Source organism: Passer montanus, unplaced genomic scaffold (assembly GCF_014805655.1).
Source record: "Passer montanus isolate IOZ18808 unplaced genomic scaffold, ASM1480565v1 scaffold11, whole genome shotgun sequence".
In the NCBI taxonomy this organism is placed as follows: Eukaryota; Metazoa; Chordata; class Aves; order Passeriformes; family Passeridae; genus Passer; species Passer montanus.
This window is the reverse complement of record NW_024357613.1, coordinates 8,203,158-8,228,660: the sequence shown is the minus strand read 5'-3', so window position 1 is coordinate 8,228,660 and position 25,503 is coordinate 8,203,158. Positions and strand designations below refer to the sequence as shown.

General features: G+C 37.4%; 1 protein-coding gene across 8 annotated transcripts in view; it reads left to right on the top strand.

Annotated features, from left to right (window-relative positions):
- Positions 1-23,105, top strand: part of FUT9 (fucosyltransferase 9) — a 106,616-nt gene extending 83,511 nt beyond the window's left edge. For 7 of the 8 annotated variants that reach the window (XM_039729940.1, XM_039729894.1, XM_039729922.1 and 4 more), the window contains one exon: positions 14,001-23,105. In XM_039729940.1, the coding sequence (XP_039585874.1) occupies positions 14,009-15,088 (1,080 nt within the window). In that variant the 5' untranslated portion in view covers positions 14,001-14,008 and the 3' untranslated portion in view covers positions 15,089-23,105. Of the gene's footprint in view, positions 1-8,830; positions 8,939-14,000 lie in introns of all 8 variants that reach the window. The other variant, XM_039729950.1, reaches the window with a different exon arrangement.
- The last annotated feature ends 2,398 nt before the right edge of the window (positions 23,106-25,503 follow it).

Below are 25,503 nucleotides of genomic sequence, written 5' to 3'. Positions count from 1 at the left end.
CCTGAATAACTCAAAAAACAAACAGAAGATGTGTAGAAAAAGCCTTTAAAAGGCTTTATTCTAACATGTTCTCAGATTTTTTTATTATTTTTTTAAACATAGTCATAAATCTTAGACATCTGTATTGGCACCTAAAATTAATCCACTAAAACTAGCTTGTTGAAAACATTTTTGTTTGTCTTATTCATAATTCAAAACCTTAAAGAACAGAAGCATTGAAAGAAACTGGCTGGTAATAAAAAAGAAGCTGATAATAATTGCTGATGTTGAAAATGCAAAAATGCACAGAATATGAATGAAACTTAAATTGGAATTTAAGAATCATTTATCTTTAAAGCTTTCTATTCATATCAGCTGTATCAATAAACATGCTAGTTTGCTTAATGGGGAGTAAATTCACCTGATTCCCCCATGACATATTTCATCAGAATTCTTGTCTAAGCAACTGCCTTCTGTTCCTTGCTAGACTTTTTCCAGAAATCTAAAGACAGATTTCTCATCTCCAGTAATTTATACACAGGTTTCATGCATCTCTGCGTGCTGTAAATAATCTTCAGGGTTGCAGGATTCAGCCTGCTGCTGTGTTTCCTGCTGAAATAATTGTTTCAGAGCAATAGGTTCTTTCATGTCATCTCTAACATAGAGTTAAGGCACATAAGAATGAAAAATATTTTATTTCTCCTATAATAATATTACCTGTCTCTACTTTTTGCCTCCTTTTCCCATCCACCCCTCCCTGCCTCCATGCCCCAGTGAGTTCAGTGCTCTGTTTCCCTCCTTCCTCTTTGCCAGCACGGCAGTAGTAGTGACTCCATTGCCTTCTGCACCCACTGGCTGCCACATTGCAGCACATCTCACAGGGACAGCACAACAGTAGCAATTCCCATTGGGACACAGCCTCCATCCAGGGCCAGCAGCTTGGGCAGTGGTGCCTAAACATTCATAAGTTCATCCTGTGTTTGTTTGTTTATATACTCATATCTAGAGAGGCAAGGGTATGGATCCAAAGAAACATAAAGCATCACTGATAAATTACGTTTCAGGCAATCTAAGGAATTAAGTGTGCTACAAGTACCACATAAACACTGTGTGTGTGTGTATATATATGTAAAAGTTTATTGCATAGAAGTAGGTATTTATAAAATACTGCAGGTGTGAAAACAGAAACACTTCAAAAAGGTGCTTAAATCTTTACTGAAGTTACAGATTGTGGGTGGCACTGTATGTGGGTGTATAAGGGAGGGTGTTTATTATCTGCACCTTGTTCCAAATTTTAGATTCTCTGTGCTCTGACTTACATCTGTCTTGCTGTCTCCTGAGTTGCCTCAGGATTTTTATTTCTAAGTTAACTTTAAGGAACACAAGGGAATAGCTTTTGAGCTCTCTTTTTTTCTCTTCTTACATGTTGCTGCAATCCATTGAAAGAACAAAACCCCAACCATACTGAAATTAATAGGTTTTACAGTGTTTCTGTGAGCAAGATTTCATCTCTGATACTTCTTGTCTTTCAGCAAATCCAGCTTTGCTGGTAGAATCTCAACTACAGCTCTGCAAAAGGGCTGGGGTTTTCTTATTTTAAAGATCAAGGGGTCATTGACTTTAATCTGATTAAATCTTCCATTTTCCTGTACTGATTTACCTCAATGAAGAAAATTTGGATGTGTTTTCGGAGATTTGAAACAAAGACACATAAAAAAGATATCTGATCTGAATAAATGTGATATGACTACCTTCAGGTGAAGTTTATTTGAAGTAAAAAATTCTATCCTGGTGATTCAAGTATTTTGATGCAAATTTAAGTCATAGTTGTGAAATACTTGTTCAAATTTTCATGACATTGTGAAAATTACTTATCTTTTCTGGACTTGATTTCCACCCTTCTTTACTCCACGTAAAGCAGTTTCAGTAATAATTTTCTGACTGTGCTGTGATTAAAACTTTCTGCTTGCAAAAGTCCAAAAGATTATTTAGGTAAAGGCATTTCAAAAGTGAATGTATTGTTTTTACTAGAGCAGCATTTATTTTGCTTCTATGGTAGTCTTAATTGGTAGATTTGAAAGTATTTTATTAAAGGAAAGTAGTCTTACACTTTAGGTATCTATGAGACAGAAAGTGATTAGTGCCTAACTGAAATTAAATTCTACTCAACTAAACTCAGGATAAACTGATAAAAGAGCCAGGAAGTTCTCTACAACTTTGTCCTATGTCTTGTGTATGAGACTTGTCAGGGCATCAGCAGGCTCTAATTGCCCTGGTAAAACAGTGCTGTCCAGCAGAGCAATATGCTTGTCAGTGAAATAATGATTTCCTAACATTATTATCTTTGCTTTTGATTAAACCTCCTTTAGGAGGACTTACAATAGACATATATTCTAGCAGAAATTCCATTTAATTTGGCTGGGAAGAAGCCTTTGTGATACTTTAACCTTTGTTTTGTGTGACATTTGACCATAACTAACCACAGAGACCAAAGGCTGTCCTCAACAACCACCACCTGCCGACCATTAGCAGGTCTGCAAAAAGCTTCCAAACAACTTCCTTAGGGTTCCTGGAGCACCTACCTAATGCAGATAATCTATTGGGCATCTAAAAGTGCAACATGCCACACACCGTGAAAGAGGCTGCTCAGGACAGAACTGGGGTGTGTCTTCCTCCATCCTTCATCAAGATACATCCCGGGCTCTAAAGGACTGGGTCCTTCTTGGGATTCAGAGCTGGGAATCTTCCCTCAAGAGCAAGGATCTAATCCCTTCCTTTTATAAAGAAGTTAGGAAATTACACCTTTTGAAATGCAGCCAGAAAATTACTCACCCAAAATAAAGACCAATTTTTGTGGTCTTTCCTAAAATGGAGACTTAAACCCTCTCTTTAGCTTTCTCTTTACAGGGTTGTAAACTGCTTGGGAAAGGAAGCTGACTTTACCTTCTACTGCTGCAGATGTGCCCCTGGGCATAAATCATTAGGGAGTCAATAGGCAGGAGACAGAAAGAGGTCAAAAGAAAATAGTATTGTCTTGATTAGCACCTAGGCCTCCAGTGAGGGGAAAAGGATTGCTCACCTCTATTCTTAAAGCTCTACACACATTGTCAAATCGACAGACATTGTTGTCTAGGAGGTAGAAAACCTTTAAGAAAATTGAAATATCGAGATCTGAATCACTTGAGGTTGGAGAAAGATTCATATCTAATAGGTCATAGCTTCAATTTCTCCGTAAAGGGACTTCATCCTATGCCTGTTTCCTTTAAATTCATGCAAACAAAAAGCAGCTGTTACAGTGCATTTAAGATGGAGTCTGCTCTTGTAGGCACATCTATTTCCTTAGGGCTCAGATCTGGGGTAATAGCTGGTTTATCGATTTTAAGTGGCCCTTCCTCATGAAGAATGAGCCCCTTCTGGGGATGTGCTGGCACCAGGCAGCCAAGAGCACAGGAGTCTGAAAGGAAGAGGGTCAGAGAGAGTTTAAGCATGACCAGCACTAAAAGACAAATGAACAGAGGTTTTCAGGGTTGCAGGGTTGCAATATGTCCCCCTGATCCCTACTAGTAGAGCCTGTTTCTGGTTTGGGGCTTCTTAGGATTTGGGATAGCTAATCAGCTAGGGATTTAGGTTCCTCTTAATATTTTTGTCATCAAGTTAGTCCTACCCACATTTCCTAAACTGAATTAAGTGCATGGATTCTCAGTCTGTTTGAAAAGGCAACTGCTTGCCATCACTCTTTTTTCACCAATTTCCTTAAAGCAAAGGAATCCAGCATTAAGTGCTGACCTCATATCTAGATTCCTTTTTAATTTTTACTCTTTTTCTCTCTCTCTTTTTCTTTCTCTCTGTGTTTGCTCCTACCTATCTCTCCAGACTTTCTTTAGAAAGTTACCTTCTGAGTAAGATTGCTATATAAAATCTTCCTTGCATTGTAGGAACAAAGGAATTCTCTTTCCACTTTTTAAATGCCCAGTTTTAATAGGCAGTCAAGTTGTGCCAGAGAAAGACTATGGGTTGCAAACCTTAAGATAGGAAAAAGACTACTTGGAAAATTGTATTTATAAGATACAGTAAATAATTGTACATTGAATTGTTACTCTAGTGGCAAAACATTCATTAATTCATTATGGATTTTTTTTTCTCTATTAAGAGTAGAATTAATATATGACACTAAAATTCAGTAATTGAACATTAGAATCAAATGCAAATTGAATATTAGAATTAAACTTAGACTGCAAACATTTAACTTCTCTTTTTAAGATGCTTAAAAGGGAGACAATAAGATAAGAAATAGCAAATAACTTGAGCCTTTTCAAAAGAAATATGATCTCTGGACTAACTGCTGGCCTGCTGTGTTTTTTGTCGCAGCCTGGGCAGAATATTCTTCATTGACATGTTCTAACCTCGAGTTTCTCTTAGAGGCATCAGTGTCTATGTTAACCTGGATAGTAAGTAGTAAAAAGAAAACATCACGTTGGAACATATCGGTGTTTGTGGCTACTGGAGGATATTTTTCAGACAATTGCTCCTTCAACCCATTCCTCTTGTGTATTTGCTATTTCTACACTGAAGAACTTCAGGGTTTTTCTTTTCTACAGAAAAAGTCTCTTAGGTGACTTTGTTAAGCTTTGTATTTCTCAGCTTGTTATACTTGTAGTTCCAGCTATCTGCTCTTCCTTTTGTTGTGCACACAAAGAGAAATTTCATGCAAACTCCAAAAAATTAACTACTTTTTCTCAACTGCAATTTTGTTTTCTCAGAAGAGTGTGCAGTTTGAGAGGTTGAAGGATTGATAGTTTTGCCAGTTTTATAGTATACACTATCTAAAATATATATTGTTTTTTAAATATGCTTTCATTCATGTCTTATCACGCTTTAGGTTTTGGGTGGTTCAGTTTTTGCCTCAGTTTCTGTGCATGTCTATGTTTAAACTTCTTAATAGGAAAGTCTCTGAACTTATTTTTTGTGGATCTTGCTCTTTCTCCCGTGTTTGAGTAAAAAGGCACTTGTATCAGATCTCTTCTGCTCTTGTTTTCAGTGCCCAAACTTTACAGTATAGTATAATCTTTATAGTCAATTACTAATCTTGCTCCAGCAAGACAAGCATTTCATTCAAGGGTCTTGTTTTACAATCACCTTCCATCTTTCACTTAACAGCTTATTCTTTAGAAATATTTGGTACTACCAACACAAGTGAACTTGAAAACATAGCTGTTGGTGCACAATAAAAATGATTGGTGCTGTTTTTCTTTTCTTCCAATTAGTGCTGGTGTCCTTACACACACAAGTGCTCTACAACCCATCAATTATTTGAATTGCACTTTTCCCAGATGGAAAATAAGCAGCCATTGGTTTTGGCACTCAGTATGTTACAATATGAAGGATTTGTATTCTCTATACACAGAATCTAACCTGAAGTTTTGAGTCACTGATGGGCTTTTAGGAAAGCTGGATCAGTGAGGAGTTCTGCTCAAGGCATCTAGACAACTAACAGAACCTGGATGAGGACTCTTGGCCATCCTGAATCCTCTTGATGAACACTTAGTTACTTCTTAGCTCAGAATAGTCAAGAAACCAAATTCTGTTGATTGTATTTGTAAAACAAATGCCCATCCTTCCATTCTGTGAGGGGAAAAAGTCTCATTTGCAAAGAATATGGATTTTAAAATATTTTAAAATGTAAGTCTATAAATTATCACCTCTATTCTCTGTTAACATAGTATTCTCCAATTCAGCCACATTCAGCCAAAGAGCAGATTGCAACTGATTTGAGCACTTCAGTAGCTTTCTTCTCTCTCTAGGGCAGTTGTTTTCTCACTAGCAACTAGGATCCACAGCACAGAAGATTTTTCAAATTAAAGCAAGAACATTGACCTGCATCCTAAAAAAACCAGTTATACCAGCACAGATCCCAAACCTAGACGTATAACAAGTCTCTTAAGGAAAAGGTGCTAGGCAAGCAGAGAAGTGAAATGTTAAGCAAAGATCAGATCATGGGGAATTTATGGTATTTTAAAGGCCTCTCATGCTTTCTTTCCTGGCTACAGAGCTATCTCACAAGTTGTGTTGCCACTGGCTAAATCCTCAGATCTATGAAGGCTTATCTGCAAAAAAGGCAGCATTAAATCTCAATTAAATTTTTTGAGCTTGCTTATGCAGCAAGATAGGGCAGTGTAACTACTGCACCTAGCCTCTAATCATATCTACACAAACAGCTGGTGCTCAGAGCTCCAAAAGCCTTGCTTTGCTACAGAACTAATATACCCTAGAGTAAGTGTTCAGTATTATAAGTAGGCATCCTCTGCTTTTTCCTGATTCCGATTTATCTTCTTCACAGGAGGAGGTGTTTTTCCACTATACAAGGGATCTACATATTAGGAAATCAGTCAGAAGCAACAGTGATTTTTTGATGGGGAGTTTAACTTATGTGAACAGGAATGCCTATGGTTCTTCTCCTGCCACTTCATGCTCCCTCTCTGGCTTTGCTCACATCATTTTCACAGCCACTGTGAGTTAATCAGGGCTTTCTGGTGGGCGGGTGGCCATCACAAACACATCGGTTGTGCAGGTATGTTATTCATATTTCAGCTGGTCGGCTGCAGTTTTACAAGCCAGTCACAAAGCTGCTGAAGAGCTCTTTCTGCAATTCTGGCAGAATCAGAGAGAACAGCAGTTTGCTGTTCCCAAACCACATGGAAAGAGGGGAGGAAGAGACCACTTGCTTTTGGAGCGCTTTTCTTTGATCAGCTTCATTTTGTGCAGAGCCTTTTCAGGGCTTTTGAAAGAGGCAGGGGCTGGCTTGTGCTGCATAACTAGGATGAGCTTTATATTCAGAAAGATGAAAAGCTCTTTTCTAGCAAGGCAGATAAAATTTGCTACTAAGCTACAGTGGTGAAGAACTCCTTTTTCTATACCTAGCACAGTATGGAAAGCCATCACCCCTTTCACAGATTGCTGTCGGTCATAGCTGTGATGTGGACAAGCAAACGTGGAAGTTAAGGTAAAAAAAAGGTTCTGTCTGCATGCTACCAAGGCTGGCAATGCTGCTGAGGTTCTGATCACTTTGCATGCTATTCGTTTTCCAGTTGTGCCAAGGGAAAGAAAGAGTACTTCATGTACCCCCTGAGACAAACTTATAAGCTCATCATTAGAAAGCAACTCTGCTGCCATGTGGAGTGTCCTGACACTAACTCTGGATTGTCTGGAAAAGTTTCTTGCTGATAGGACTGTATTTTTTTATATATGTGGTAGTGTTGGTGGACATAAAGTCATTCTGGTGTGGACAGCAGTGCTTTAGCCATTTTCCCATGCTGTTCTGAGAGACTCTGTGTCCCTGGCTAATGTCTTTTGCTGTACAGTTGGATCACAGTAAGAAACCACTGAGCTGTTGCAAAAGCAGCTGGAGAGTGACAATGTGTGACTGCCATGGAGAGAAAGAGAGGATAGATGACAATCAGGGGGAAGGCTGGGGGCTGCTGAGCCATAGCAGGATGCTGTACTCTGCACAGCAATTTGGAAAAGGAAGCTGAGAATAGGATTTTCTTCAGCAAGGGGTCAAGATTTAGACATTCACAAAAAAAACAGCTGTACCCCATCTAGCAATTCACAGGAAAATTTTGGTTTAGACTTTCAAAACAGGGACTTTGTAGTTGCTGTTGTCCACACAATTTTTTAACTTTCCTTCATGTTTTCACTCTGTGCCATGGGGCTACTTCATAGTTTGCAAGACAACTTTGAGGGTAGGGGATGTTTTTAGTCATTTATTCTTCAATCCTTTGCAGTTTAATACTGCCAGTTTGTGTTTTTATTAGGTTCATTTTATAAGAATCTGTGTTTAGTGCCATAAGCACAGGGCTGGAAGGAACCAAGTGAGGTCATTTTAGCCCAGCCCTAGGACCTGGGGGCACAATCTGATCTCTCCTTGCTTAGTGGTGCTTGTCTAACCTTGTTTTTACCAGTCTCCAGTGATAGGTTCTGCACCATTCCTAAGCCATCTATATTAATGGCTACCTGTCCTCAGGGTGCTTTTAGGTAATTTTTCTAAAACCGTTCAAAGTAAAATTTACCACCACTGAATGGAATGATTCTATACTCTTCTCAGAGTGCAAATACACAAAACTGGAATCTGTGAGATTAACAAAGAACTTGAAAACAAAGGAGGTGGAGAGGGGAAGAAAAAAGATTTTTGTAAACAGTAGAATAAAAATATGCAGACTGAGATCAGCAGCTTATTCTGTTTTCACCCTTTTAACTCTGCGCAGCTCTGTTGAGCCTTTTCATGCTGGGCTGTTTTCAGAAATCTGTGGACAGGCATGGAAATGTGTGGAAACAAGCCTGTGTTTGGATGTTGGGAGGGAAAAATCCACTGTTCCGGTTGCAACAGAGGAAGCTTAACAGGGAGCAGTGAGAGTTAATTCCAATAAAAGGAGCACTCTTCAGTTCCGGAGAGCTAAAGCAAAAACACTCGGGGGCATGTCCATACAGCAGTAACTTGGAGATAAGAAGTTACACACTGGCTATCCTGAGGCAATCAGGTTTTCTTCAATACTGCAGGTGAAAAAGCTCCAGCTAAATGGAAGTGTGCTTTAAGAAAATCCAGCTGTTAGCATAAATGCAAATATGCCATGCCCAAGGCTGGTAAAACATGCCAGAGGACAGGGAGAGCAATCTCAGATGAGCTTTCTTTCTAATAATAACAATTGTTTGTTTGTGATTCCTATCAGTTCCCACTGCATTCAACTGTCCTTTTATAGCCCTGAAGTATGTACCTAGATTGTCTGCTTCTGGAGGTACCTGCTTCTGCTACCTCTGTTAACTTCAAAGTCCTTCTGCTCTTCACCCACTCTGCCAGGAGTGATCCTCAGAAACTCTCCTGAGGTTAAGTATTTCTACCTGAGGAATCCTGAGACCAACTGGCGGTGAAGACAAGAGTTAGCCCCAAACACTTAAGAATTCTAAGGTGTGAAAAGTAAGATGATTTTTTTTCATTATTCAGTGTCATTGCTTTTAAGAATCTTTGCTTCATTTTTATTTTAAAATACTGTCCTTTCCCTTTGGAAAATCTCAGTGCTAGACTAGTAATGAAAGTTATACCTCTGCAAGTAATGATATATTTTGGGCTACTGGCAAAACCTTGAGAAACTGAGAAATTGGTGCAAAAAAGGTCAGAGAAATAGGCATCAATATTATTGACAAGAAAGTTTATATTTTCTCCCCCCTGCAGTATTGCATGATCAGAAAAGAACCAAAACATATCTGTCCCTTCTGGAATGACTGAGAAATCCCAGTTGCAAGTAAAATATGATAAAACAGTTTCCATAAAATTAAATTTTATTTCTTAATAAACATAACATTCAAAACCAGGCTTTTTTTGCAAGCCCTGCCTGGTAAACTTGGGGTTAACAGAGCTGATACCCCATTACTATCTCTCTGTTTCTGTTGCTGCTAAATGCAGTTGCTTGCTGATGGAATGCCAAGATTTGCACTTAAAAAGAAGCCTTGCTAAGTTTTGTACTGAGAAAAACAGTCTTGTACTGATAAAATGCTATACTTTCAATTTGGGGAAAAAAGCACCTAGAAAATACTTGCTACTCCACAACACTCTGAAATGTACTTTATAACAAAACTATCAAAAGTACAGAATTCTTCCAGCTGGCAAAAAAATCTCAGTAAACACATCTCTTTGACAAAGTTCTCTTTTCAGACTCTGACATGCATGGGGGAGGGAATCCACAGAAAGGAAATTTGTGATTCTGTGGTGGAAGAAAAGCCATGAAAGGGGAAGGGTGAACTAAGGTGACTTGCTTGGATAGCTTGTAATAAATGTCTCCTCAGTGTCAGCTCTACAGTGAGAACTACAGTGAGATATTAATGGTCATCTTGGGCATTAAAAAGAAGGACATAAATAAATATGGAAAAGACTCCCCATTTTGGAGATTATTATGAAAAAACAGTCTATGAATTCTAGTGCGCCATAACCTTTATGTCCTAGTAGTACACACAAGCTACTTCTCAAAAAAAATCCCTTCTAACCCAAACCATTTTATGATGCTATGCAAGTAATATGTGTCAATAAGTGCTTAACACATGCCTTCACTGTACTTACTGCTGCCTGACTGTGCCCAGGACTCAGTCCCAAAACCCATGAAAGCAGAGTTTGCTGGTCCATTCCATGGGTTCCTCAATCTGCCTTGTGAAGCACAGAAATTATTGATTCTGTTAGTACTTCATCATGAAAAAATCACCTCCATTCCCAGTATACATCTTAATAGTTATTACTGTATTCCACAAAATGGAATACAAAAATAGAATTCCATAAAAAAATCCTGAACAACTCCTCAGTGTATGGCTAAGTGGTATTTTTAGGAGTCTGCTCTGGTCCTCTGCTTCTTTGCAAGTCTCTCATTCAATTTTTTTAATGGGTCTTGCTGTTAGAACCTTTTTCCACCATCCCATTAGCAGTAGTTTCAGAGCAAAGCATGCCAATACATCTAATGGATCCATGAGACTGTATAATGAATGGTTAGTTCTCTGAATCCAAAGGTTACAGGACTATAAAGGACTATACATCCTGGATGTAGATTAGTGTTTTGGTAAAAGACAAAAACTAAAAACCACGATCCCACATCAGAAGGGGGACATGCATTCATAGGTCAGCAAAGCTAGGAGATGAAATCAACCCAGAAGAGACAAAAATAGGTAAACTCATCTGTTTAGAATGGTCAGATGTTAATATTGATACTTGAGGTAGGACAAACCACAAGTGATTACCCTCACATTAGCTCTATATTTCAAAAGATTCCTACACAAATGCAAGAGTCTGGTCAAACTAGAATTTGAGGCAGAGCACAAAGACATAATATCTGGTCATTTCCTATGTAGTAAGAGTCATCATGTGATGATGCAGGGGTTTGTTTTTAGTTAGCAGATGAGTTTAGGGTAAAATAATCCCTGTCAGAGACTTCAGTCAAAAGGCTTTTAACTGGAGAGTGACTATGTTACAAGGCACAATGTTAAATCCTTTCCTGATTTTTCATCATCCTTTTTAATCCCTAGAAAATTATCAGGTCCTGTGAATAAATGTGTCCCAATCTATTGTTCAAGCTCAGTTCACACTCTCTGTTCAGTGATAAGTTATACCTATGCTGTGTATTGCTTTCAGAAGCACAGAAACAAAGAACAGCTTTACATGGATTTCAGCTCAGCCTCTTGCTTTTTCCTTGAGCTGCATCTCCTAGAGCTGTTCAACCTAAATCCCTTCTTCCCTAGAGGTCCTATTCTCACTTTCCCCGTAGTAAGGCAAGGAAGCAGTCTTAGGTTCTCATAGGTCATATTCTTCCTTCTAGACATAATTTCAAGCAACAATCAACACAGGCTAAAAAAAAAGCCAATGTAATGTTGCTGTAAAGCCTCATTTTTCTTTCAAAGGGATTTAAACTGATGAGGATAAGTGGAAAAGCCATGGACATGCTGTTCCCCTCCTTTACTCCCCTCAGATCATTTTGCAAAAATCAGAGAGGGCCTGCTAAATTATGTCTTTCAGAAAAAGGGCCTAGACAAAAGCACCAAACTCGGCATAGGATATATTTTATATAATTGTAGGAGGTGTTTGTGCCCAGGCATGCCAGACAGCCTCTGCAAAGAGTGGCCAGGGCCACCTTTGTGCCAATTCTAGCATATCCCAACACATCCACTGCAGGGCATGGCTAAGCCCTGCAGCCAAGGTGTTGGCACCTCTGGGAAAGTGTATTTAAAAGGTACAAGCAGTGGAGAATGAGGGGGAAAACGTGAGAAACAACCTTATGAGCAGCAAGGCCAGAGAAGAAGGATAGGAAGATGTACTCCGGGCACTAGAGCAAAGATTCCCCTGCAGCCCACAGTGGCCTGGGGAGGACCCCACAGGAGGATGTGTCCTGAAGGAACAGCATCCCATGGACAGCCCATTTAGTAGCTAAGGTTTTTTTTTTCCCCTGAAGGAATTGCTTCCCATAGGATGCAATAAGAGTCATTTTGAAGGAAGGGAAATGTATGAGGATGAAGGAGCAGCTAAGAGCAATAGTTGTGGACTGATCACAAACCTGCATTCCTATGCCCCTGCACTGCTCAGGGGTGGGTAGGAGGTATAGGAGTTGGGAATGAACGAGGAAGTTGGGCCTGGGAAGAAAAGGGGGGAAATTTATTTTAATATTTGTCTTTGTTTCTCCCTATATAAATCTATTCTAAATGGCAATAAATTACATTATTTTGCCCCAAGATTAACCTGTTTAGCCTATGAAAGTAACTGATAAGTGACCTTCCCATCCTTACTTCAACCTAATTTTCAGTTTATTTTCTTACCATATTTTGTTGAGGACAGATAGTGAGAAAGGGATGGGTGGGTCTGACAGACAGACAAGTTCAACCCACCACTAAAACTAAAACCAGAATTAAGACCATCCATCTTCCCAAAACCAGGAGATGTTGTGACTAATCCCCTTTTCTTGTTAGAAATAGTGTTAGAGCAAAGCTAAGCATGATGTTCACTCCTTTTTCTTTCCTCAGCAATGAATGTGAAGACATTTCTGTGGTAACTGTAGTGCTACACTCACTCATCAGTTTTTACACTCACAAAGGCAGCAAAGTTATGTGCTATTAGTGGACCTCTGAATCATGTTCTACCATGTCTTCATTCTGAATTTAATAATTGATTTCATAGTAGGAAGAGATGAGCTGTGGAAATGGTTTTAAAGTCCTGAAATTCATTTCCTGCTTTCTTTGACTTTGATTGTGTATATATATATACATATATATAATATTATATAGTTTTCTATTTATAGGGGTGTGGTTTTTATAAATTGTTTTTGTGGCACTATCTAGCCAAGAAAACAAAACACAAATAATTGAAAGATGTGCAGAAAAGGAAAGTAAAAAAAAACATTTACAGTAATTGTAATACATTGTGGAATCTACAGCATGCCAGTATGTTCAGAATACTGTTTCCTGGTAACTGACTTCCCCTCCTTTTCCCTTGTGTGCCATGGTGCTGCATGGTTAACTTTTTTTTAGTTTTAGAACATCTGTGAGTTCTAGGGCTACATTCAGGATCAAAGGTTCCCAATTAACAACCCCTAACAAGGATTGTTAGGTTTTGCAAGAACCATATGGCAGAGTAGTTCTGGAAAGAGATTGATCACTTCTCTCAGGAGGAAACAACTAGAGCAAGGACAAAGGAGGCCATATGAACTTCTCAGCCCTATCTCCCCAAGGAAAAAAAAGATACCTCATAACAATGCAGCATATCTCTACTTTTTCTAATTTTAAACACATAAAAACAAAATGAAATATACAAGAACATATTTTATATTAATTTATCTTCTTTTTTTTTTTAATGTGGGAAATATATGAGACGTGGCTGCATAGGGAAACCCTCTATTGATGCTTCCTCCCCTAGGTATTATAACATATAGTATTATATATAATACTCCTAGGTATTTTAGGAGTCCCCTGGAGAAGGCATGACTGTTCATCCCTATGTAGCCAGCAGACATAAACTAGTTTTCTAATAAGACTCTTATTGATTACACAATTAAAGTTCTAGTCCCTTCTTTTTTCAATCCTCTAATCCTATGTCCTCCACATTCACACAAATACAGATGCAACAAATCTGCAGCATGTTATCCTCTATGCAGACACAGGGATAGAATTAAAGGGTAATTTTGTCTGTCTTCTGTGTTCCAAAAGCTTGGCCTAGGTTCTGAGCCAAAAAAACTTCTCAATATGTACTGATTCACCAAGTATGAGACGTATTAAAATCCTGCTTTTAATTTGTCAGTGAGCTTTTAATGTGAAGAAGAGAAATATTGTCACTTTGTCACAGAGTGCAAGAGACTATGCCCTCTCCATTCAAAAGAAATTTCTGAGGTTGCAGTTCAGTGTTATTGAAGTTCTAGCTATTGTGATGTCTGATTATTTTAACAAGATGTATATATGCAATTTAATACCTGATATTATTGTCTCTCTTTCTCTTCCTCTTTTTTTCTCAGAGCAAATTATGACATCGACATCTAAAGGAATTTTCCGGCCATTTTTTATTATCTTCATTATCCTTGGTTGTTTCATGGCATTTATATTAATTTATATCAAACCAACAAATAGCTGGATTTCTGGTCCTATAGAATCAGCCAGTTCAGTATTGAAAATGAAGAACTTCTTTTCTTCCAAAACTGATAATCTCAATGAAACTACTGTTTTGATCTGGGTTTGGCCATTTGGTCAGACATTCGATCTAACATCCTGCCAAACGATGTTCAACATCCCCGGGTGCCATCTGACTATTGACCGCTCGCTCTATAACAGATCCCACGCTGTCCTCATCCACCACAGGGACATTAGCTGGGATCTGGCTAACTTACCTCAGCAAGCCAGGCCACCATTCCAGAAGTGGATTTGGATGAACTTGGAGTCTCCAACTCATACTCCACAAAAGAGTGGCATTGAACACCTTTTTAACCTAACCCTGACTTACCGGCGTGATTCAGATATCCAGGTGCCTTATGGCTTCATGATGGTTGGCACAGGTTCCTTCACGTTTGAAGTGCCAAGTAAGGAAAACTTGGTCTGTTGGGTTGTGAGTAACTGGAACCCTGAGCACGCTCGAGTCAAGTATTACAATGAGCTTAGCAAATACATTGAAATCCACACCTATGGGCAAGCCTTCGGAGACTACGTCAATGACAAAAACTTGATTCCAACTATCTCCACGTGCAAATTCTACCTTTCCTTTGAAAATTCAATCCACAAAGATTACATTACTGAGAAACTCTACAATGCTCTTCTGGCTGGATCAGTACCAGTTGTACTGGGCCCTTCCAGAGAAAATTATGAGAATTACATTCCAGCAGACTCTTTCATACATGTGGAAGATTTTCTCTCCCCCAGAGAGCTGGCAGAATATCTTCTGATGCTTGACAAAAATAACAAGATGTATCTTAGTTATTTCAACTGGAAGAAGGATTTTTCCGTGCATCTTCCTAGGTTCTGGGAATCACATGCATGTCTTGCTTGTGATCACGTGAAAAGACACCAGGAATACAAGTCCATTGGAAATTTAGAAAAATGGTTTTGGAATTAATTTGTGGGGTGTGTGTGGCAGGGTGTGTGTGTATTTTTTGAAGAAGCCAGAAAGGACTTCTGTCCAAGTGGAGAGGAAAGGAAAAGAGAAAAAAAAAGGAAGAAAAGATAATCTCACTTCATGGTTTATCAGTTATTCTCTTTGGCTATCCTATTTATATTTTGTAAGAGATTTTAAAAGACCATCAGCAGCAGTCATCAGTACTCAGTTTCAAATTATAATAGAGATACTAATTATGTGCACTGAAGAGTTTTTGATTGCTTATTATAAATTTGAAACAAAATTTTCCACATTTTCTGTGAAACATGTCCCAATCTTACACTTGTAGTCATTTTTAACTTTTTTTTATTTTTAACATTATTTTTGTTGTTTAACCTATTTGGAAAATGAGGAAACAATTTTTAAATGCCAGAGAAAATTTTTAAAATATAATTTGTTGTTCCAGACAGAAATGTGTGTAGTACTTCAAAAGACAGTAAAGTTTCATATGTTCACCTTGCATTTAAGAGCACAGTAGAGTACAATACCTAACATTATGGAAGTGTGATTAATTGCCCCCTTTTTAAGGGTAATGAACCTAGAACTATAGTTTTTTAAATGTATTAGAATAGTGGATAGTCTTTGTTTCTAAAAAGGTTTCCTAACAAATGGTCCCATTATGTTGCTTTAGGAATATTACTCTCTGAAGAAAAGAGAAGTCAGATTTAGAAAAAATGACCAATCCTGGTGACCAAAACCCAGATTCATCCAATTTTTGAGTGTATTCAAATGCAGCACACCCTTTGCCTTCAATATATCTCAAGTTTTTTTTATCTGAACCAGGGCTTTAAGTAGTATTACACTGAGATAAACATTTTTAAAAAGGTGTTTGATTACATCAGCCTTATGCACTGAATTCAGCTGGTAATAATGGATTTTTAGAAGCAGTATGCTGAGAAATTTTAGAAAGCTCTCTCATATAATTTCTTGAATAATAATGAATTTTCCCCCAATTCCGTAAAAATCTGTTGAATTTTAACTGTAGCTGGACAACTTGATGTTATGACACATAAGTGTGGGGAAAAATTACTAAGCAGTCAATTTTCTGGGAGAAATATGCTGAAATTCAGTAAATAAGTATCAGGCTGCTATATAATATTTCAATTTACCAAGCTAATGAATCTGGGGGTTTGAAAATGTTTTGTATGAGAGATATGAAAAATGCACTCTTCAGAGCAACAACTGCTATCAATATTTGATAATATAAGCAGGTTTTTAAGATTACATTTGCTCTAATAGCAAACACAAAATTGTGGTGATTGTCATAACTGTTTAAAATGTCTTCTTCAAACATGTATAATTTGATTTTACTACTTCTTTCTATCAGCTAAGACAAATTTCTGATTGCCATATATATTCATATATACAAGGTTGGTTTAATGACATAAATGTATGGGTATATTTTGGTATCAAATAAAAGCAAATCAGCTTGGATTTTCAGGTCAAAGTGCTGCAAATCACACCTGCTACTGGAAAAAAAAAAGAAAAAAGTTAAACTAGAAAGACTTCTGCTTATGGGATTATAAGATGATCAAGCAAAGTACTCAATCAAGTAACAGAGATTAAATTTGCAGACAAAAAAGTTGCTGCAGTAAGGAAGCGAGAGATAAATTACAAATATTTAGCAAAAGACAGTGGGACTTATTACAGGCTGGAATAGAAACACAAAAGGCTATAAGAGTAATTAGTTAAATTTATAGAACTCAAAACCCTATGGAAAAGTTATAAAATTACTTCTGCTCTGCCTATGGTTTTAAAAGCTGTGTTCTGATCCAGCTGGCTTTCAATATACTGTGAATCACCTAAACTCACCAGCATTCTAGTATGCAGTAAGATAAGCTTACCTTGAAAATTAATGCAATACAGAGAAACTGAGTCTTCTAAAAACAAACTTCTGATGTGCATGTAATATGAGTAGTATCTTATAATTTTAAAGGCAAGTTGCTATAGTTTATAGTCTATCCTACAGGGCATCATGACATTTTGTTTTAAGGAGGACTGTGAAATTCTCAGTGACTGAACATACACTGGTTTGGCTCAATAACCTGCTTCCCTCAGTGCTGGAATTTGGAAGTCCTTTGCATTGACCTCAGTGAAAGGTGAATGTGTACAACCATTCCTCGCTTCAGATTGTGAGAGCTGTTCTGTGTGTCAGAAGGCCTTAGGTGGATTCAGACTGGTTTCTTGGCAGCAAGTTCAGCTATAAATCCTTATAGTAATAACAAGCAAGCATATAAAAGTTATATGAAGTGTTACTACAAATATTGGTCAGTGTATACACAGGAAAGTTTTGAAATACACACTGAATTTTAATCCGGTAAGTAATGTCTTTACCTGTGTAATCACAGGATCCAGTCATCATGGCTAATCTCAGACTGAATTTTAAGAAATGTAAAAGTCTTTTGATGGAACAGGAAAGAGTGTTGCTCTCTTCAGAAGAAGAGAAGCTCCACAAAAGTCTTGTGTACATTTCATTCAGGAAACATTGCTAAAATTGCTTCAAAGATTAATAAAACAGGAGAGAAATCTAATCAATAATTATGCATAAGAATCATTACCAAATCCTAAAAAATATACGTGACCCTAGTGCCTCACTGGCATTCTTGAAGAGTAAGTGCTGGAACAAAATTGAGCCAATTTTTTATGAAGATTTTAAGGTGATCTGCAAGTATCAGACCTTAAGCAGCTCTGGACAGAAATATCTTTGTTGACAGAAGAAGAAGCATTTTTGGGCATGTTCAGCCTATGTAGTAAATGATGTGAAGCAACGGATACAAAACGTCTGTGCTCCATGCATGCATAAAGGCTGCCTACCTAGGCCTAGACGCTTAACTCACCTAAGGCTGCTTCCAGTCTGTATCTGACATTCAGCTTTGTGAGGTCTGTGCTTCTTTTGTGATCTACTCTACATGAGCAGCAAGCACAGACACTCAAATAACAAATCACTGTGAAAAAAAATGAGCAAACTTAAGCAACTGTGGAAGGAACTAGATAAAATAGGTATTCTGCTTTGGTAGCACTGGCAAAAGAAAATAATTATCCCAGAAAAGTGAACTAGAAGTTGGGAAATCACACCAGTTCTTACTGTTTTCTCAAGAAATTTCTTTCAGACATTCCGTTTCTTTTGTTTGCTAGCCCACGACAATCATGAGTTGCACTCATCCCAAGTTAACTAAGCAGTGAGAGAAGACAGAGGGGAATCACCATTCTTTGTTTTACAGTGGCTTACTTTGGATGTTTTTAGGCTCTCTGTCATGCACTGAGCTATCAACATTACTGCTTTTCTCAGAGTGGAAAATAAGACCCAAACCAGATAAAATACTAACTGCACATGCATTGCTACCCCACTGAATGTGAAGAGGTATAAGACAAAACTGGCAGCAGATCTTTCTAAAGCACTTTTCCTTTCATTTCATAGACAATGTCCACAGCAGATCTTGCTTCGTATGAGATCCCCATTCCTTAGTGAATCCTGTTGCCAGTTTCTTTGAAGGCCTCATTCCATATGTCTATACCACAGTGAGCAAGCAGCCTGAGTGAGGCCCATTGAAAGTGTGAGACATCCAGCAACATATTTGTCTTTTAAGAAACTGATCAAATAAAATGAAAGTTGGACTGAGAGAACATAAATGTGGAGCTTTGTAGAGTTCATGCAGGCTGGGCAGGATATGGGAAACTGACACCATTGAACACAATAAAGAACTACATGCTCTCTGGACACTCATGGTTTTTTTCTCAAAATAGACTTAAAAAAAAACCCACATAATTTTCTCCCATCTCTAAACAAGCAGTTAAATAACCAATAACTGCTCCTTTTTATTCAAGAATGGAATTCCTGTTAGCCTTGTATTATCTTTTTTATTAGATGCAGAATAACATTCAGGAGAAGAGAGAAGTCTGTCAGTAAGATAATTCTATATCTTATCTAGATTCAAGGATCTTTATTCTTATTTTCTTATTTGATTTATAAGTCCTCATGCAGCAACACTTTCTGGACATGATACAAAAAGACCTTAAGAGTATGCAGATGACCATGAGACTCGAGCATGTGCTTAATTTTAAGAGCATCTTAAATGCTTCAGTGCACTGGGGCTCCAGAGATTGTTTTCATTGCCTTTAGGAATTATGCCAAAGACTGTAATCTATAGACATCAGAGACCAACTTGTGCAGCCTCTTTTGCATCATGTCTGTAGTGGGTAAGGACTGGCTGAGTACTAAGGGAGTAGTCCGCACTAACACCCTTGGATTCATTTTGATTTAGTGTCTAACCAATACATCTTGGCCCAGCTCTTCTGCTCCTCCACCACCTCAGGCCATCCCCTGATCACAGCACCTCAGCTTACAATCTGCCCGTGCTATGCAGGCTCGCTGAACTTCTATGTGACAGAAGAAGCCAGAGTGCCTGAGGATGCTGAGATAGTATTTTGAGGCCTGTCCAAGGATGAAAGCATAAAACCTGGCCATGTCCTAAAATCTGGACTTGCTGTGCCCTACAGAGGCAGTCTCAGCCATACCTGCTTTTCCTCTGAGGAAAGTATTTGGTTCATTCTAGGTGAGACTGTGAGTAATCACTGTGTGTGGAAAGTGGGAAGAGGTGTCTCTGTGTAGGCTGACAAGGAAGCTTCTGACCTATTTAAACCTAGCAATGAAAATTTAACAAACACTCAAGTATTTCCTTGGTCAAATCTAGTATGTCATTAAGAACAGAGTCCAGGGGAAGTATTTGTATACCTGCCTACCAGCTGGTGGGCTTTTTCATTAAGTTTGGCTGACAGTTCTGTTTTAGCTTTTTCGTTTGTTTTTAATAAAAGTGATTTGAAAATCTTATAAATCAATCAATATGATTCATACATAATACTTATTTCAATTTTATCTTTTGCTTCTTGCTTAGGCAAATCTACCAGGGTTGGCAGGTGATTTGGGAGATTCCTATGCTAGTAACAAGGGATTGAGCCAAGGGTGAAATGACTTGGGTAGAAAAACCCTGTCTTATTCGTGGATATTTCCCTTCTAATATTTGAATATCTAGTCAGTGCTATGGCCAACTCTGCATTCAGAGAATCAATGTAAAAAGCATACTAGTTAGATACGCTCATAAAAGGTACAGAAATACCAATAAATTGATTAAATAAACAATGCAGCGGAAATTTTAATTCATGGCACTATTGCTACAGGGTGATACAGATGATAAAACCATCAACTTGTGAGAAATAGCTTGGCCTAGAGACATCATCCAGCAGTTTTTGTACTGGAGGAAGTCACTTCATTACTCTGTTGCAAATGTAATTAATTGGCTATCTTTTGTGTCACCATATTCTCTACAAATTGACTGAAAGCAACAGCTTCTGTGCAGTGAATAGCTCAGAGGTTTGCTCACATGGCAGAGAGACTTTCACCCCCAGGTTAACAGCCTGAACTATGAGTTGTTTGGTAGAGATCACAGTTTGGCAACCCCTGGCAGGTGGTTCTGCAGTCGCAGGTTTTGCATTGCTGCTTTCAGCTAAGAAAGGCAAAGAATGCAGCTGAGACTCATCTGACACCCTCTGTGCATTTCATGGCACATTCACAGGGGGGCTTAAGACACTCTCACTCCTGTAGCCTACACCCTGCCTGCTTATGGGAAAGCAGAAGACTTTGCTGTTCCAAGTTATAAGAGAATTAGCATTTTTTTGAGGTGTGGTGCCAGTCTGTGCAAATGAATTACTGATACTTGGGGGAACTCCTCATTAGCATTCTCAAGTAATTAATTAGCAGGAAGTAATTTAATCATTGCAAATTGGCAGGAAAAATGACTGTTTGTTATTCTTTATTATGAATTAGTCCAGTGGAAAAGAGGATTTGATGAAACTTTATCCCCCTGGCTTGATATTGCTTGGTTGAATCCAGATATAGAAACATATTTGATAGCAAAATTTGAAAGATATATGGTAAACCAATAGATATATATATAAAGTTGGGGCAAATTTGCTATCTAACCTTGAAACTATAAATAAGCACTTTAGCAGTCACCAGACGGAAAATGTTCCCATCAATCCATTTCTTTATAACATCATAAGAAAAGCCAGCTTGATGTATGATGTTTGGCAAATAAGTTAATTACAAAACTTACATTTTCTTTGCTGCTTTGTAACACATATAAGAACTGAGATTAAAAAGTTTGGAAAGTTAACTCCCTTGGTGTAATTTAATGTTTTAAAGAATTTGTGGACACACTGAAAAGAAGTGAGAAGCTTTTCAATCTATACAAAATCCTAATGTGCCAAACTGTTTCCAGTGAATGAACAATAAAGTATACTGACTTTTTATTAGGATTTACAAAATCTTCTATTAACGCACCGTAATTTTGCACTATTTTGTAAGAAAATTTAAAAAAAAAGGAAAAAATAAAAAAGGAACCGAACAAGAAACAGAGAAAAATCTAAAAATAGATGCCAAATGTATAGTTTGTAAAATACTATTTTTCTGATATAAGGTGTCATTACATTGTGAATCTAACTGTGTTATTGTAAACTGTGAAAAATGTGATGTTCTGTTGTGACAGAGCCCACAAAGGGCCATTTCTAACACAGATTATTCACCTGGACTTGTTTATATGAAACATATTCATAAATCTGAGATCACTTTTATACTTATTTTTTGTAGGCTATTTTTCCACATTTGCAACACAACTGTTATTTTATATCAAACATTAATTTTGCTTTAAAATATTATTTGAATAGGTGGGTGAGCGTCTTAAATGTGCCAGAGATTCAAATCTGTAACAGAGATAATTCAGAAACGATTCTTTGCCAAACTGTAATGCTACTAAAATCAATGGTGTTTTGTTGAAAAATAGGCACACTGTCAATAAACATAAGTTTTTAGTCCAATAATGATGACAATGTCACATTTTCTAGGATAAATGCCTGGTAGTTATGAGCTGCATTTCCCTGCTGTCTTTGTGTATGTTGAGGAAACAAAACTGTGTGCCATACCTGAACATCATAGATATTCAGTCACTTAAATAATGGGCCATGGACTTTACCTCTGAGGTACATTAATGAGGATTAAGAGGAAAAAACAAGCTGTTTGTCCTGATTCAAACTCAGTTTCTGTGATGGGTCACATGAAAATGGGTGGTTGTCAAGGCAGGACTGGGACAATCTCAGCAGGGAGGGAAAGTTCTGTGCATGGAGACATGTGGGGGACTACATTTATTGTGCTAGTGCAAGATCAGGACCAAAGTCCCTTTCTTTTACATTTGAACTTGCACACAATACCATTGAGTGAGATCTGTCAGGAACCCTTTCTTCATGTTCCCAGCTAATGATGTTCTTTGTACAGACAACTTTTATGTGTTTTACATAATATATATAATGCACAAATTCATGTGTAAGAAAAAGTAACCACGGCAAATTGAATCTTAGTAAAAACAGTGGAAACCATTCTTACCTTCAGGTACATTTTAAGATGCCATGTTGAAAGATCTTGTAAAAAGCTGTAATTTTTATTTATTAGTAATTGTATATTTTGCCCCATGATCTAGACATTTTATATCAGGGAGTCTACCAAAAACCATTTTTTTCTTCCCTTTGAACACTACCATCACCCTGAGATGCATCTGAAAAATGTAGAGGTTAACCACTGATGTTTTGTGGTATTTTTTTAGTATGATGTTGTTGTTGAACTTTCTTCTGATTACCTATAGCTATGTCAGAGTTTTCAACATAATTTAACTGCAGGCTGAAGATACCTACTGAATGAAACTACAGGTAACCATAATTATTTCAAAGACTTTCACCATTTATGTGAAATTAATATTTCAGAAACACTGATTCCAAGATGGTTAACGAGCAGCTCATTGACTCTTATTTATTGAGCACTGGAATTCTCCCTAAAGGATAAACACTGAATCATGTAAATAATAGTGCTCTATATAAGCCTAACAACATATTGTAATAGGTATATTTAAAATAAAAAGAGAACATTCCAAGTGTACTATAGTCTCTGATCATTATTTTATAGCTCTGATGTCACACTTTTTCTTCTTGTGATACTTCTCATTAAGAGCCTGATCTGAAGATTGCTGCTATTCATAACCATGACTTCTGGCAGAGATCTCACAAACAGAATTTTGGTTCTTTTTAAGCTGTTACACATGAAATTTCTGTAAGTGCTCAAGGTCAGACTGAATTCATACAGACTGTTACATGAGTTTACTACGTACAGCAACCAGCACAGATGAATTAATATGATATTGTAATTGAGGAAACTTTGCCTTGTTTTTAACAATGATCTTTACAATTTTTCCGAGTGGAAAATTTATATGGTTGCTCGTATTTCATTGCTTTATCTACTGTACAAATAACCTACATTTGCAGAGATTAATTATATCTAAAATAGCAAATGGTTAAAACAATGATGTCAGATTTATTTCTAAATATGTATGCAAACAATGGAAATAGCTGCCACTGAAATGAATGTAATAAATAATGCAGTATTTCCAGTAGAAAAGATCATCTGGTCACAGCAACTGCAGGTTATCCAAGACATAATATTACGTTTGACTGATGTGCAGCTTGAAGAATAGGTTTGGGGTCTTCAAAGATCCTTTTCCTTTCCATCAGACAGGAAAATTTACTTTACTTCTGAGCTAACAAACCTTTGTTAATTTGGATATATTCTTTAAAAGTTTATTTAACTCTTGCCATTTACTTAAAGCAAACTTATCATCATCTTGAACTCATTCTTGACAAGTACAGAGACATACTGACTTTTCAATGGTATGTGTGACAGAAGTCCCTGTCACATTTCACTCACACACACACACATAACCCTTTCACGTTCTTGCATTCAAAATCCACTTTGAAAATTCAATCTAGGGCAGAACATACAATTTTCTGTCTTTAAAACAGGCCTTTTTCTTAAATTATCCACTTCTACTTCCTCTCACAAACTTCCCCTGGATATGCCAACAAAGCCTTGTGTGTTTGGAAAGCCAGGTCCCTGCCCTGAATGTCAGAAGCAGTCAGCTTAATGATTTGCTTCTGAAAGCACAGCACCGAAGTGAAGCCTGAAAGAGAAAAGGGTCAGGCACAGAAGGTGAGCAGGTTTCTAACCCTGCCAGCAATAGCGTGCTATTACAGATGCTGAAACAACATCTCTGTGTGATAAGGCTGCTGTTGGCACAACTTCTTCATGCAGTGAAACAAGCAATAAGCTCTTCATAAGCTCTACACAGGCTGATGTTACAGCACAAAACACTTCATTGAAATAATAAATCCTTTGGATGGAATAACAAATATTTAGACCAAAGACCTGGTGGTAGTTTAAGATACTTCAGAATAGGTTTCTACAGGCAGGTGTTCAGAGGAGCATTGAATTCCTAAATTTCCAGTATTCATAAGGTAGTCACAAGTTTGAAAAAGTAAATGGAGTCTGAAAGTAACTCAGCTCACCTACTCAGAGTGTTTTCATCTTTAATCCTATCTAAGATCACATTTAAAAAACCATTTAATGACTTGCAGTTCAATAACAATTGTTATTACAATTGATTTTGATGTACAATGAATCAGAAGAAGGAATGAAAATAAAACTGCTCGTGTTGAAATGTGAAAAATTATCAGTTTTCATTTTCCAATCAAAATTAGTTGTTTGTGATGTTATGATTGATGGGTTTATGAATTATCAAAATTACTGTCAAAATTCCTGTTGTTTAAAAAAACCTTAAGGTTTCAGTAATTGCTAAATGAAATTAATTTGAGAAATTTCACACTGATTTTAACACTTTTTTCTGAAATTGTTCTTTTTTCCTAAAGGAGTCTGTTTTTCTATGACAGGATTCTTGAATGAGGAAAATGTCACTAACTGCATTTCCATTCTTCTCTTGGCTTCTGTCATTTGAATTCTTTCATGTGTGAAGAACACATACTCAGTGGGATATGGTTAATCAATAAGGAAGAGTTGCAAATGGTTTCAAAATAATTTCTATATAGTCACAGACTGTTGCCATACCGCAATTACGTTATTCCTGCAAAAGGAGCAATCATTTAATGGCTGATTTCCAGCTTTCAGACACACACACTGACAAGTTATGAACTTCACTCTGCTTTTTAAGCTGCCCAATCCTGTCACTACAGTTTCTGATATTTGTTGACATTCTGTTCATCTTATATCCATGTGGTTTCCTCAGACATATCATTCCCTGTCCTTCTACACTGACTGTATATCTTTACATTCTCTGTCTGCATTTTGACATTTAAAAAAATCTATTTCTAGCTACAAATACAAGGCTCTGTAACCTTGGAGTAGTGAGCCCAACACCCTCATGCCACTGCCCCTTCCTTGTCACTGAATTAGATTTAATTCACATTAAGTTTAATGCACTGAAATGAAA